Below are 15,897 nucleotides of genomic sequence, written 5' to 3'. Positions count from 1 at the left end.
AATACAGATCAAGGCCGACCTGTTCTACATAGGGAGGTCCCTAATAGCCAGGACTACATAATTAGACCCTTTCACAAAAGAGAATCCTAACCTTAACCTTTTTAATAAGATTTTGGTATGGCAAGAACTGACTTCTAAAAATCCTGGTAACTATTACTACTAGAAATAAAACTTGATCATGTTATCATGGTTTTTGTTCTGTTTGTGTGGTTTTTTTTTTTTTTTTTTTTTGTTTTGTTTTGTTTTGTTTTTTTTTTTTTTGTGGTTCAGTGTTCCTTTGCAACTTGTTTAGCTATTTTGAGAATGTATTGGTGAATGTGTATAGTCTTTTTCTCCTTTGAAACAATGTCAGTAGTCTCTTGTTTTTTAATCTTTTCAGCTAGAAGATGAAGCTCTCAAGTACATAGGAGCACACTGCCCTGAGCTGGTGACTTTGAACTTGCAAACTTGCTTAGTAAGCATCCCTTCCCATAATGCATCCCTTCCCATAATGTTTCAGGTCCTCCTAGTAACATAATTACAAATATTGCATCAAAAATAGAAGCTTACAGGCATAGTGACATATACCCATAATCCCTGGACCAAAACCCCAGCACTGAGCAGATTGGGCAAGAGGATTATGAGTTGAAGGCCAGCATGGGTTATGTAGACCTGACTAGGCTACATAGTGAAAGGAAAAACAGGCAGAATGACTCACATCCATGATGCCAGCATTTAAAAGCCTGAAACAGGAGAATCACCATGAATTCAAAGCAAGCCTGAGTTTCATACTGAGACTCGGACAAATATTTATGTATTCTCCCCTTTTTATTTTTTATTTCAACATAGTCGGAATATGTAGCCCAGGAGGGTCTTGAACTTATTTATCTCCTGCCTCCGTCTTTCCAGTGTTAGGGTTATCAGTGATTACCCATACTCCCAACATTTTACTTAATTATGAAATTTCAAAGTGTTATTTCAATTCAAAGTAATTTAAAATAGCAACTTATATCTAAACTTATATTAAAATAGCAACTAAACATCTATTTAGTTATATTAATTATACTATTTGTTCTACAAAATAAATAGATGCTGTGGTAAGATTTAGCCAGCCACAATTTACTTTTACATTAATAATTTTCAACTGTACTTGTTAATTTGTTCACAGTCTTAAAAGACTGCATAGTGGCCTACACCATTATTTTCAGCATTCTAGAGGCAGAGGATCTCTGTGAGTCTCCAAGGGGGGGGGGGGAGACTTAACTGTTTTCTAGGTTTTGTAGCTTTTTAATTGAGCCCTCACCATGACATGCCCCAAGCTGTTTCCAGCACCATTTGGTTAAAAGGAGTCTTAATTCCTCCCCTTCAGACAGAGTAAACACAGCTGCCCTCAGTAGCATCTAGGAGGAGACTGTTGAATCTCTTCTGGGGTATCTGGTGGATGTCCAGGCCGCCTGGACTCCTCTCTGTGTTGCTACTTCTGCTTTTTTAGTTGTAAATAATGTCTATTGATCTTTTTCTCCCTTCTGTTTTAGCAAATCACAGATGAAGGTCTCATCACCATATGCAGAGGGTGTCATAAGTTGCAGTCCCTCTGTGCCTCTGGGTGCTCCAATATCACAGATGCCATCCTGAACGCTCTAGGTCAGAACTGCCCTCGGCTTAGGTAAACACTGTTTATTTAGCTTAAAAAAAAATCATGGGATGAAGAAATCACTTTCATCCATGTTTTTCCCTTGGAATTTTGCAATTTATAAGCTCACTGCAGTGTCCCTACCCTTCTAGCTAACTATCACTGGCATCAGTCAAGAATCAATCTTCCTGATCATAGTAGAAAAGATTTGTACTTCCTTAAAATTCCTTTCTCCACTTTTTGTTTTATGAGGCAGTGTTTCTCTGTGTTGTCCTGGCTGTCATAGACCAGGCTGGCCTCAACTTACAGAGATTCTTTTCTCCATTTTTAAAAGCCCATCCTGAGGCTATTTATGTTGTAATCCATAGTCCCCTTTATTTATTTAATTTTTGGAAGGGCCTCTATTATGTAGTCCTAGTTGTTCTGGAACTCACTGTGTAGACCAGGCTGACTTTGAACTCAGAGGTCTAGCTGCCTCTGCCTCCTGAGTGCTGCGACTGAAGGTGTGCACCTTGACCATGCCTGACCATGTTGATCATCGGTTAGAACAGCTATGTTATTGTGAAGGTCTTCTCTGCTTGAATATGGGAGTGTCTGGATGTTTGCCCGGCATTTTCTATTAGGATGCTTTGTACTGAGTGTGGATGTCCCCAGTGACTTACAGCAGTAGTTAGGGATTGTTTAGATGCTTTATAAATACTGATTTTTAACATAAGCACCATTTCTATCTTCATATCCTGGAAGAGAAAAGAAAGGAGAAAAAAAAAAAAAAAAAGCCAGAGTCCAGGGCTGAAGTGACCTGTGAAAGTCCACAGCCAGTAAGTGTAAGAGCAGGGACTCCAGGACAGGCCCTCTGGGCCAGAAACCACAAAGGCATTGTCTAACATGTAGTAACAATTACAAAGCAAATCTAAAGACTTTTGATGATTGCCTAGTGATGGCCTTAACTACAATAACTGAAAGCACAGAGGGTTCTGCCTAGATTACAGAACCTCAGCCTCAGTCTTCTCAGAGCGTTCTTCTCAGGGGCTGAGGAAGAAGCAGACCTTGAAGGAGTCTGTGGGTTAGTTTTCTCTTCAGCTCTACCTTCCTGTATGCCCCTTACTTTGTGAGCATGCCAAGGCTCAGCTATGGCCACGTTCCTACAGCATTCATTCTTTTTATTTGCTAATGACGTGTGCTTTGACTTCACCTTTTGGCTTGGATTGTAAGGGTTTTAAGGAAACATGGTCTTTGGTGCCATCCTATAGCACAGCTGTTACCAGACTACACAGAGAAGAACAGCTTTTGATCTCCCAGCCCTGCGGGTGGTATGAGGTCAGTGGTTAGCAGTTGCTGAATAGGAGAGTGGCTGCCATCCTGACTTCCTTCTGCACACCCTAGAGACCTGTGGGAGGAGACAGGGAGACCTCTTCTCTTGTCAGAATTTTAAAGCTATTGAAATCTACAGAGACCTACATGAAGAAAAATATTTACTTCAGCAACAGATGAACTGAAAATAGAGTATTTATCTCCATTGCCTTTGATTCTAGGAGCAGGCTGCCCTCTGTGGGTAAGCAGTGTGCCATCAAGAAGGCTTTTATAATGCAGTTTGTCATTAACTACAAGCTTCAATTAACATTCCCCTGCATTCTTTGAATACATCACCCTGATACATGAAAACCAATAGTAAGATCTATGTACAGATGTTATAAACTGTTAGAAAATGAAGATTGCTTTCTTAAATTCTTACTGATGTAGTAAAATCAGGTTTCATGAACCAAGACCTAACTTTCTTTTCACTTTGTTCTTTTAATAGAATATTAGAAGTGGCCAGATGTTCTCAGTTAACAGATGTGGGCTTCACGACTCTGGCCAGGGTAAGTTTTTCTCTAGGTTCTGTAGTTGACTTTTATAGGTTATCTTGGGGATTTGTATTTCAGAGGAGGCAGCAAAATGAGAAACTTGGCATGGCAGCAGAAATAGATGTGAGACAGGAGGACTTCCTCTATGGTTGTCTGAGCCTTCTTATTCAAGAGCTATAAACCTGATGCCCACAGAAAAGGCAGCCAGCTCTTGAAGTACAGACTTGTTTGAGAACCTGTGCTCCTTGATGAGACTTGGATTCACCATGGTTTCATTGAGATTGTGAATTAAATTAAGCAGAGGCTTCCAGTACTCCATGGGAAGTCTTCATTTGGTGTGTGATTGATACAGGCATGATTAATAATAACCAGTCACTAGAAATATTTATATGTTTCCAGGGGATTTTAATCCTTACAGTGGTTTATATAAATCACTGTAGAATAACACCATATTCCTTTTTGTTGTAATGTTTTCTTTGTTTCTTTTGTTGTTGTTGAGACAGTGAAGTTCTGGCTGTCCTGGAACTCTGTAGACCAGGCTAGCCTTGAACTCAGGTCTGCTTGACTCAATAACATTTTAAATTATGCTGACTTCAGTCAGTATTAAAGAATAAGGTAGGGGGGGCTAGGGAGATGGCTTAGGGGTTAAGAGCACTGACTGCTTTGCCACAGGTCCCAGGTTCAATCCCCAGCACCTACATGGCAGAATCAGGGGATCCTACACTATCATACAGACATATGCAGGCAAAACATAAAAAGTAAACAAAGTTAAAAAAAAGAATGGGGAATATAATTTTTACTGATGAGGTGAAAACCAGCGTACCTGGCTAAAAGAGGAAATAAAATATCCTCTCTTTCAAAGAAATAACTTTTTATTAAGTTATTTTTTAGTTATAAGAGATCTCATTGTCCAAGCGTAGTAGTGAATTCCTTAAATTTCAGCACTTGGGAGGCTAGCCAGGATACCAGAGCTGTTACACAGAGAGACCCTGCCTTGAAAAAACCACCTCTGTTAACTGTGTATTCATTTTTTTAAAAAAAATTATTTATTTGGCTTATAAACTGTTCAGTGTTAAAGTGTGAAATAATTGATATTTTACTGTGGTCAAAGCCTTTTAAGATTTATTTGAGATTTATTAAATTTATTCAGGGATGATGATGCACATTTATAATTAGTCACAGCCCTTGGGAAGCTGAGATCATCTTTGTGTGAGCTGTTTTCTGTTTAGCACTGGATCAGTCTTATGTAGATCTGGGTGGCCGTGTACTCAGAGATCCATCTACCTCTTAACCCTGAGTCCTAGGATTTAATGTATGTACCACCACTGCCTGATTTGTATAGTTTGAAGCTGACTTTGCTTTCTGAATCCTCAGGCAAGCTTTAGTAAATTATAAATAATTTATCACCACAGAGGTGCATCAATCATGGATTTGAGGACAGCCTGGGCCACAAAGCAAAACCCTATTTCAAAAAAGATGGAGCACTGGCCACTCTTCCAGAGGTTCTGAGTTCAATTCCCAGCAACCACATGGTGGCTCACAACCGTCTGTTGAGATCTGGTGCCCTCTTCTGGCCTGTAGGCATACTTGCCTACAAGTACTTATTTACTCATAATAAATAAATCAGTCTTTAAAAAAGTCATAGAAAGTAGCACTAGACTGACAGCTACTCTGAAACATCAAGATTTGATCAGTATATTTAGTACAGTCTGGTTTTTTTTGGGAGGGGTTGTAGTTTGCTAATGTTTTAAAAGTTTATACTGAATTATATGGCATTATACTTTGTAGAACTGCCATGAGCTTGAAAAGATGGACCTAGAAGAATGTGTTCAGGTAAGCATATGGTTTGTTCACAGGTACATTGTGATAGAACTGTCATGTGTACTGCAGAATACCTAAAACTCCCCTTATGTAGGACTCAGAAGTGCTTGACAATGTCACTGATTCTCCTCTTCCTCAGGTATCTTCCAGGCCCACCAGGGTGCTGTTTGTGGGTCATTGACCAGACACTCCTGTTTATTAGTGTATTAATACCTCTTGCTCATGCCTCAGTGCCCTCTGTGTGGTCACTAGTGTTAGTCCCTCTGCACCTACCAGTTCTCAGAGCCTCTATCAATCTGTGTGTAGTCCTAGGGGTTCCCGAAGGAAATTACTCCTTTTGTTCTGTGTGATAATTGCCTTAAGGAGGTGGGCAGGGGGAAAGCTATCTAAAATTTTAAGGGTGCTATGACTTTAATTTTTCCCCTCTACTGACCAAAGAAAGGACATCAGAAAGTCTAATGGACAGAAGATCTTTTTTTGTTTTTTTGTTTTGTTTTGTTTTTTGAGACAGGGTTTCTCTGTATTGCTTTGGAGTCTGTCCTGGAACTAGCTCTTTAGACCAGGCTGGCCTCAAACTCACAGAACCGCCAGGCTGGACTCTTATGTGCTGGGATTAAAGGTGTGCACCACCAACGCCCGGCTGGACAAAAGTTCTAAGAGGACAGATTTTGATTTAGTTTAAAATACTCAGTGGAAATGGAGAGATGGCTGATTTAATTAAAATATAGCACTGATTTAAAAAAAAAAAAAAACAAAAAAAAAAAAAAAAAACAGAATTTTATCAATGAAGGTTTAAAACCCAGAAAAGGTTCTTCGAGTCCTGGTGATGTAGGCAAATCTTGGAGAGATGTTTTTTTCAAAAGCAAGAAACTGTCTGAGGCCAGCCCCATAATAGCATCAAACACCTTCAGAGTTTGATGTCTGTAGTGTGTGTGGGCCTGTGTGAGTTGGGTGCCTGTGCATCTCACCCACAGAGGCCAGAAGGGGGCATATTAGATTCCTATGTGTGTGGCCTAACTTAAGTGTCCATCTAACCTCCTGTTCTTAGGATAAAGTAGCACTCTTAGCCAGTGGGTCAGCCCTCCAGAGGCACCTGATCACTGTATGTTAAAGAAAATGTTTGAGAAGCAAATAAATAGAAAAATGTACCTATAATTCTTAAAGATAGAATTTTGAGTAAAGATAGAGAATCAGAAGGTCTGGGTGTGTTTGTGCATTCTCTTGCCAGGTCTTGTGGAATGTGGGACATAAATAAAGCCTGAGCATGTGTTATTAAATGACCCTGACTAGAAGTATAGCTGTGTAAAGCATATTCATGAATTGTGTCTAAGCAGATAGACTGTGTAGAGCTGTGTATAATTGTGTCTAAGCAGATAGAACTTTGCCCACAACAAACTCACTTGTTTCTAGATCACAGACAGCACATTGATCCAGCTCTCTATACACTGTCCTCGGCTTCAAGTGTTGGTGAGTTTGACTTTAACTGTTTTGTATTTAAATTTATTTATTCAAAAAATAGATTTAGTTACTTCACATTATGTATATGGGTATTTTGCCTATATACATGTGATGCATTGCTTACATTTGTTCCTGTTAGATCCCGGAACTGGGGTTATGGATGGTTGCAAGCCACCATGTGGGTGCTAGGAATTGAACTCAGGATCTCTTGAATCTATTATTTTGTGTGTGCACATATTCCCTTCTGCCTCCTATACTTGGGTTCCAGGGATCAAAATCAGATCACAAGGCTTGGAGACAAGTTCTTTTACTGAGAGCCATCTCACTGTTTAATGGCCAGGTGGTGGTGGCACACACCTTTAATCCCAGTACTCAGGAGGCAGAGGCAGGGCGACCTCTGTAGGTTTGAGGGCAGCCTGGTCTACATAGTGAGTTCCAGAACAGCCAAAGCTACACAAAGAAACCTGTCTTGAAAAAGCAAAACAGAAAAAAAAAAGAAAGAAAGAAAAAAGAAAGAACAAAACAGAACAGAATTGACCATTGTTTTCCAGAACAAAGCCCTCTGTGGCTCATGCTTTGGGTAAACCTATAGGAGGCATTTTGGTTGATGTTCTGTATCCAGAACAGAATGCAGAACACAGGCTATCTTACTTTGTATGTTTGAGCCAGTAATATCCAAAATTGGGTCGGCTGCCCTGAGTTTTCCGAATTAGAATTTAAGGCAAATTGGTCAGATTATGTGTGATACTAGCACCTGATGGCTGTAAAAGTCATCTTCAGCTAGTTGTTAATGTGCCCCTGAATGAGATATACAGTATTTAGTTCTGATTTACTGAAATGTTAATATGAAAAGTTTGAGCCCTGTCTTGCCCTACAGATAAGAAAAATGTTAACTTGGGGAGCGGACTTTTTGTCTCACTGTGTAGCTGTGTAGCCCTGGTTATCCTGGAACTTGCTATGTAGTCTTGAACTCACAGAGATCCTCCTGCCTCTGCTGGAATTAAGGGGAATGTGCCACCATACCTGATGGGGGCGGGTAATTTTAGTATTATGCAGGGGTGGGGAGTCAGTCATACATGGGGAAATCAAAAGCCATAACTCTTGTTTCACCACGAATGGCTCTGGATTGCTTTGTAGTCACCAGGCTCAACCAGAAGAGTCTGTGTTGGAATTTGGTGTTGTGAGTGGCGGGCGGAGTGCCCGGAGATACCTGGTTGTCTTTGCTCTCTGGTTGCAGAGTCTTTCTCACTGTGAGCTGATCACAGATGATGGGATCCGTCATCTAGGAAACGGGGCCTGCGCCCATGACCAGCTGGAGGTGATAGAGCTGGACAACTGCCCGCTGATCACCGACGCATCCCTGGAACACTTGAAGAGCTGTCATAGCCTTGAACGCATAGAACTCTATGACTGCCAGCAAATCACTAGGGCTGGAATCAAGAGACTCAGGGTAAAGCTGCACCACTCCCCAGCCCCACCCTTCCCTCATCTCTCCTTCTCTTGCCTTTTTTCATATTTAGAGTCTCATGATTTCTTGGTTTTAATTTACTTGGATATTTATTTAGCAAGGGAGGAAAGACTTAACAAGCCAGAATTTGGTCCTGAAGGAAAGAGGAATGACACAGAAAATATCTGTCAGGGCAAGGCTTGGACCCTGGTAATCAGAGGGCCAAGCGGAGAGTCCCTAGTGCAGTGCCGTTCTGTGAGTTTGGGAGTAGAGAGCTTGCCTAGCATATACAGGGCGAGGTGGGCAAAGGAAAAGCACTACAGTGACTGCTCCTCTCTCAAGAGAAAAAGAGTTCCTAGAATAGTGGAAAACTTGCACCAGCAGGGTAAGATGGTCACAAGCTAACTGGAACAGGGTTTGAGATGGTATCATGTAGTCCAGGCTGACTTTGAATTCAGTGTGTAGTAGATGACCTTGAACTCATAATTTTCCTGTCTCCTTTTGAATGCTGAGATTACAGGTGTGCACCCTAATCCTGGCTTAGAGCTCTGCTAGGGCATACTGTGTATGGTGCCTAGGCCTCTCCCACTCTTGATTCTTCAGGAGATTCATTTGTTCAAGTCACATAGCAATTTTCCTGTTTACTAAGCTGAGGGATGTGTCTAGAGATGATTAGAGCTTGAAGGATGTGATCCCCATCTTTGTGCCCTCTCCCCTAATATGGATCATGCCATCTTAAACCTAGTAAGTATTCAGACATAGTAAAGAACAGAAACATGCTTTAATTCAAAAAGTAATTATTTTAAATTTGTCTAGCCTCTTCCAGCTATGGGATTCTAACTGTGAATCCCTTTGGGTCAGGATGAAAAATTAGGCCCAGCCTCCTCACATCCTACGTGGTGCTTGGCAAGTCCTGCTCTGCCATCCTTCAGCCACTTGGCTTCTGTGAGAAACAGCACTGCTCCTTCTAAGCTCTCTCTTAGTAATGTTTCTGTCTTGTTTCAGACCCATTTGCCCAATATTAAAGTCCACGCCTACTTCGCACCCGTCACTCCACCCCCGTCAGTAGGGGGCAGCAGACAGCGTTTCTGCAGGTGCTGCATCATCCTATGACAATGGAGGTGGCCAACCTTGGTGACTGAGTATTTAATGACACTTCTAGACTTACCATGGAGTCTCTCCAGTGGAAGCGAGGGCAGCATCCAGATCCCCAGAGCCACACATACACAGGGACACGCCCTCACCCCCATCCGCTGCAGTCCTGTGACCATGGCACTGAAGTTCACACTGGCTGTAACAAGTGGATTGGTAAAACTTAACCATTCCTGTTGGACATGCCCAGAAGAAATCTTAGGCCATGATAGATAGAGGGAGGGGACATTCCAGCAAAACCCAGTGTTACTGCTACTGTGGTTTCTTTATTTTATTAAGGGGTTTCTGTGGGGATTTTGAAACAGTAACTGCAATCTTCCAGGGTGAAAGGTAGCATGGAGAAAAATATGATGTATCCAGGGACCAGAAAGAAAATTTCTTTTGCATCCTAGAAATAGTATCCATCCATTGGGAGATACTTACACAACTTTTGTGCTTCCTTGTTTCCATGACAATGTGCTGAGCATGCTCACAAAGAAGGCTCGTCCATTCATCTGATGTTTTAATATTTGGCCCAGAGGTTTCCTTAGCAGCTATATTGAAATTGCTGAGGTCCAAATATGATTGCTTTTTCTTATCTGCTCAGTTTGTCACTCTGCCACTGTGCACCCACCTCCCATTTTCCTCACTCTCTGCCGCGCTCTGGCTCAGTCTGTTCCCAGTCGTCTGCTGCTCACACTCAGTTCACTCCCTCACTGTTGTGTTTACAGTTTACATTTTGGATGATTAGTTGGAATTACCAAACATTTTTAAAAGAAACATCAATAAATATTTTTTTAATCTAAATTTTACCATTAGGGGACCCTGCCTGAATCTTTGCCAGTCTGGAAGGAAACTGTAACAGAAGCAGGAGAGTTAGGATAAGAAAGAGTTGAACCATTTTGTTTTCTCTTGTACCTTTTGCTCTACACTCATTTGCACAATGTGCTCGGTGTTCCCTTACACATTTCCCTCTTCTAAACTTGGTGAGCTTTTTAAGAAAAGAGAAGTGCATTATTAGTATGAAGTGAATGGTGAATCCCCAAACTAAGCCCAGCCGTCTCTATTACCCATGCTCAAGCACAAGTGTCCTGCGCTGTCTGTCCTTTATTGACAGTGTGGTCTGATCTCTGCCTGTCTGCGGAGTTACTCCATTTTGCAGCAGTACTGCAAATGGGGTCGGGGGATGGTTAGCTTATGGAGCCCGCCCCCATTTAATCCCATCAGGGATACAAAAAGAGCCATGTAACAGCCAGATGCCTGTGTCAGTGTTAGCAGGATTATATAATATTGGCACCTCAGAAGACATGAACATAGCACGTTCTCTCTCTCTCTCTCTCTCTCTCTCTCTCTCTCCAGGCTTCCTATAAGTGGGATATGAAGGCAGACAGGCAGGGACATTGGGGTAGCCAGAGGGCCTTGAGAGGGAATAAGGGGCTCAGTATCTATACCAAGCCTGGGACATGACCACCAGAGCTAAGAAAAGCCATAGTACCTATGGCTCAGAGTCAAGAAGAAGCCTCTTCAAAAGAACCCACAGAAACCACAGTTTCTAAAGTATATTTCTAAACTCAAATGTTAGAGGCCATGTGTGATGTTTTATAGGGTGTTGGGGGAAAGGCTTTTAGGATGAAGGAATGCAAGCCAGTATGATCCCAGGATGTTAAAAGGGCTGTTTTAATGCTATTGGTATTGGTTCTACCAGAATATACAAGAATAAAGTCTGATTTATTTCTCCATTAATGTAGAAAACAATCAGATGAAAGTTGCTAGAATTCTATACTACCAGAATTATTTATCATATTAAACTTATTTAAAATTTTATGCTCTTTCGAAAGCTATTACTTATGGCTTTTGTTTTTGTTTTTTGTTTGTGTTTGTTTGTTTTGTTTTATTCCTTCTCCCCTTTATGTTCAGATTACCTTGCACAAAATTTCTTTTTTTCCTCAGAGACCATCTGTTACGTTGCCAAGCTGACTGGTCTCCAGTTGGCACCTGGGCTCCAGTTCCCCTCCAACTCACCCAGCACCCTGAGTAAATGGTACTGTGGTGGCTCATACTGCTTTACCTGGCAAACTCAGTACACACACCGGCACACATGCTTCCAAATGATTTAGATCCCTGGGTCTCTCGAACAAAACCAAAAGTAATTGAGAGACCATCAGCTGTAAGCTATGTTGTTGGATTTTTTTTTCCTCCCTAAGTGCCTAACAAGTTGACAATAAACCCTGGATATTAATGGATAGTGGATATCCATTTGAAAATCCCAAGTCTAAGCCATTCAAGTACCTCTTTTTTTTTTCCCATTAAAGTTTGAATGAGTCTGTTATTCACCAGTATGTCAAAAGTCTTGAAAATGCTGTGTTTTTATTCTAAGAGTGTATTGACACATGCAGGTTCATTGGATTTGTCTTGGTGACCTCTGGTGTTAAGGCAAATTCTAACCTTTTTTGGGCCAGGAACACAAGTCAAAAGGAGGAGGTCTATGAATATACAGCCCTGGCTGCATATGGTCAGGCAGGAGACATGTTCTCAAGTAACATGAGGCCCATCATGCTTGGAGGGAAATAGATTTGAACCGTGTGCCAGCTTATTTATCACACTAAGACTCCATGGTAAGTGTCACTCAGGTGGAAAGAACTCTGACATCTAAATGTGAATGCTTCCTCTTTGCTCATGCAGAATACTTCAGAGAATTTTCAGTAGGGTTTTAGTTTGATTGGTTGGGTTTAGGGTTGTTTTCGGGACCATGAATGGAACCCAGGACCCTTGCATGTTTTACCACGGAGCTGTAGTTCCAGACCTAGTAAAGCTTTACTGAAAACTCTGCTTTGGAAAAGCTTTTGGGGGCTGCCAAAAGGTACCTGCCATGCAATCCTAATAATGGAGTTCAACCTCCAGAAGCCACATAAAAGATCTGAATTATGTGCTTCCGTACTTCCACGTTGCTGTAACCAGGTTGGAGGTGGAGATAGGACATGCTAGCGGGCGGCTATCCTGCAGCACATGGCACTGGCAGAAACCAGGGAGACCTGCCTTAAGATTGTTGTCCAGAAAGTTGTCCTTTCTGTGGCATGCATGTGCCCGTACTCACACAATAAAATAGGAAGAAAATACTCCCAGTGTGGAGTGTAGCTGTAATCCCAGCACGAAAGAAAGAAGCAGGAGGATTGCTGCAAGATTTATGCCAGGTTGGGATACACAGCAAGGGACTGTCTGAAAGGGAGAAAAGAAGCCTTTTGGTCCATTTTATACTCACTCCAGAATATGCCTAGTTGAGATGGCACCTACAATGTCAGATTTGAGATGGAAAGGCTCTTGAGTTTGAGGTTTGCCTCAGCTGCATAGTGACATTCTGTTTGAAGTAAAAAGAATGTTGCCCAAAACCTCAAGGTGGCCAGGAGGAGTGGCCTGGAGAAGGTTCTTGACTACACAGATAATCTTTGTAAGCAGTATCACCCACCATGTCATCTGTTGTGTCCCTACACCAATTGCAGCTGCATCTCCATAAGCCTTACGAAGGTGGTTGTTCATTTCACCAGGTCTCCCAGCACCCACCGGGGCCTCCTGCTTAAATCCCTCTTTCCAGTGGGATGTGTCCTTTCTAGCCTAGCTGTCAAGGGCCTGTTGAGTGAAGTGGGTCAGGTCAGTGCTTGCTTGGTGGTCCTTGATGTTTGTTTTTTGGCTTTGAGTTGAATTTGAGTTCAAACCAATGGCTCTGAAAGGCTAAAGGGGCCTAACTCAATCTCTCCCAGTATTTGGAATATGAAGCACATTGTACTTAATGTTTTAAAAGTGTGTTCTATTGCTCCTACTCTTACCTTAAACCTTTTGTGGATATAAAAGTATCCCTGGGTTGTTTTGTAGTTTCTGGTTGGATTTCTGTCTACTAGGTTGACTAAGTCAAAAAATGGTGTTGTAAGCATTTTCAAAGGAAACTTGGTAATAAGTTACCATGTTCTCCTTGGAGTGTTCTGTACAGTTTGGGATGTTCCTTGTAATTCATTCATCTTGAATTAATGCTGTGACATCTTCCAATCTGGACTGTTTGTGGGTGGGGCACTGAAGTTCATAGATTTTTTTTTTTTCAGTTATCTTGTAAATATGTTTGGGACATGCCTTGATGGCTAGAAGTGTGAGTTATCACTGGAAAGAGGAGGTGACGAGAAGTGCTCATAGATCATGATCTTTGGCTGTTGAGATGGCTCATCAGGTGTTTGCTGGACACTCCTGACACCCAAGTTATGACAGTAAAAGGAGAGAACAGGAGTGCATGCATGCATATATACATGTGCGCTCGCTATAATAACGTGTGTGTGTGTGTGTGTGTGTGTGTGTGTGTGTGTGTGTGTGTGTGTGTGTGTGTGTGTGTGTGTGTTTCAAGACAGGGTTTCTCTGTGTAACAGCCATGGCTGTCCTGGAACTTACTTTGTAGACCAAGCTAGTCTCCAACTCAGAGATCTGCCTGCTTCTGCAGGTGTACACCACCACCCAGCAATAAATAAAATTCTACCCCCCTCACACCTTTTTTTAATCAGGTGCTCTGGAACTGGAGTAACACAGTTGGGAGCTGCTGTGTTCGTGCTGGGAATTGAACCCCAGTCTTGTAGAAGAGCAGCCAGTGCTCTTAACCACTGAGTCATCTCTCCAGTCCCAATAAATAAAATTCTTTAGAAAATAAGACTTTTTGCCCTTAAAGTCAGACAGCTTATCTTGTTGCTATCAGTGAGAGGACGGGACAAGGACTCAGCCCTGCTGGGCTCTTTCTGCATTGTACAGCTGGGCTCTTCCTGCACTGTACAGTTGGGCTTTTGTCCTGTGGGCCCAGCTGAAAGGCCAGGGAAAAGCCCAGGCTTGTCTGAGAACTCTGAAGAGTAGTTGGAGGTCTTGAAGCAGAAACCCTTAAATGACCCGAGGACAAAAAAATTCTAAATCAGAAGGATGAGGGGGAGTAAGAATCTCACTTCCTCACCTTTATTTTTATCTTAAATTTGCATTGGAAGATACAGAAAGCTATGTATCAATAGGGTGTGATTAGCCCTGCTGGTTTGAGAATAAAATTTGGCTGTAAATGCTGTATCCCGACTTTCCATCTTCATTCTGCAGCAGACCGTATACGCTGGCTGTTTAAGCACCAGCTGCTGCAACCCTGCCTTTGTGCTTTCACTGCTGGAAATTACCTTGGAGGGCAGGTGAGCTTTTTATATGAAGGGCTCCTGCAGCTTCCCATTCAAGCCAAGTCTAGCTGTGTTGTCCATTTTGATTTCTTCATCTCTGGAGACTTTTTTAGCAAAGTCGGTTTATTAGCCTTTCACTTGAATCTGAGTGAATCTTGGGAGTTCAAGAAAGTTACATGTAATATTCAGGAGGCAAAGACTTTTGTTACACAAATGACATGTGGGATGTTGGAGAACATTCATCTGCAGTTCTTGGATCTCTGCCCCATGAGTGTTTAGTCTAAGACTTTATGGAGTTGAGTTTGCACGTGAGTGTCTGTGTGCTTCTCAGCCAGGGTGGTTCGTAGAACGAGAATCCAGAGCAGGCAGAAACCTAGTAACCCTTTCTGTTGTGTGTTTCCTAGTTGGCATGAAGAGATGGTAGGCAAGGCTCACGGGAGAGGATTATTCTAGAACTGGGATGCTTTACCTGTGGAAGAGCATGTGTCCTGAGCTCATAGGATGGCTGTGTGACACATTGACTGTGTGTCATCTTCATCTCATCAACTCCATGCCCCTCTGGTAGCAAGAAGGGCTTCCCTGCCAGAGGGAGTGGGACCGTGAATAACAGTCGTCTCCTGTCAAACCTCCAGGACCAGGAGCTCTAAGATCTTTGAAGTGTTGTCTCTGCTTCACTATCTGTGTTAACTCAGATCTGTCCTGAGTTGCTGCTTCTGTGTTTCTTTCGTTAGCCTGACATTTCTCAGCCCCTGAAAACATTCATTCACTCATTTTTAGTGTCGCTGAAGAATGAGGACCTCTAAAGTCTTAGATCTGCTTGAAAACTGTGAGTGGTTAGCTTGCTGCTCCACCAAGACACGATTCCCCCCAGTACTGCAGCAGGACCTGAATAAGTGCTGTGCTCTCCAGGGTCCCTTCGTATACAAAGGATCATTTCTTTGCTATCTCTGATGACTGTTAATTTGTAGCCCTGAGTACAGGAAGGGGTAAGCCTGATATCTTTGACCACACCCCTCCTTACCACACACACACACACACACACACACACAGAGGACACACTGACTCCTAAATCCTATTGGCACTGTGTAGCAGAAGCTTTAGGCCAGCTCTTCCTCCCTGTGATGTGACCCCAGAACTGACCCCAGGAATCAGTGATCACCACTTCAAAGGGTATTTGGAAGAAGCTTCAGTTTGCCCTCCTCCTCTGTTCCTGTTTTATCCACTCTGGCCGCCTCCTGTCTCTTCCCAGGCATTATTTCCAGTTACTATTTCCTGGTGGTTCTGCTCACCTTACCCATCTTCCGTGACCCTGAGAGCCCCCTTCCTGTCAGACTGCTCAGGGACAGATGGATGGGTACTTGGTGCTGTCTGAGGAACTGTCACCTCCACTCCTGCACCCCTACTTCT

At 42.4% G+C, this 15,897-nt stretch overlaps 1 protein-coding gene across 3 annotated transcripts in view; it reads left to right on the top strand.

The window, feature by feature from the left end:
* Fbxl20 (F-box and leucine rich repeat protein 20) overlaps positions 1-11,660 on the top strand; it is a 58,795-nt gene extending 47,135 nt beyond the window's left edge. For all 3 annotated transcript variants that reach the window (XM_051175625.1, XM_051175634.1, XM_051175629.1), the window contains exons 9-15: positions 380-454; positions 1,515-1,645; positions 3,411-3,471; positions 5,245-5,289; positions 6,688-6,744; positions 7,973-8,185; positions 9,188-11,660. In XM_051175625.1, coding sequence (XP_051031582.1) covers positions 380-454; positions 1,515-1,645; positions 3,411-3,471; positions 5,245-5,289; positions 6,688-6,744; positions 7,973-8,185; positions 9,188-9,295 — 690 coding nt within the window. In that variant the 3' untranslated portion in view covers positions 9,296-11,660. The remainder of the gene's footprint in view (positions 1-379; positions 455-1,514; positions 1,646-3,410; positions 3,472-5,244; positions 5,290-6,687; positions 6,745-7,972; positions 8,186-9,187) is intronic.
* Positions 11,661-15,897: the final 4,237 nt, after the last annotated feature.

Source organism: Phodopus roborovskii, unplaced genomic scaffold, assembly GCF_943737965.1.
Source record: "Phodopus roborovskii unplaced genomic scaffold, PHOROB, whole genome shotgun sequence".
NCBI classification, from domain to species: Eukaryota; Metazoa; Chordata; class Mammalia; order Rodentia; family Cricetidae; genus Phodopus; species Phodopus roborovskii.
This window is presented reverse-complemented; position numbering and strand designations above follow the sequence as displayed.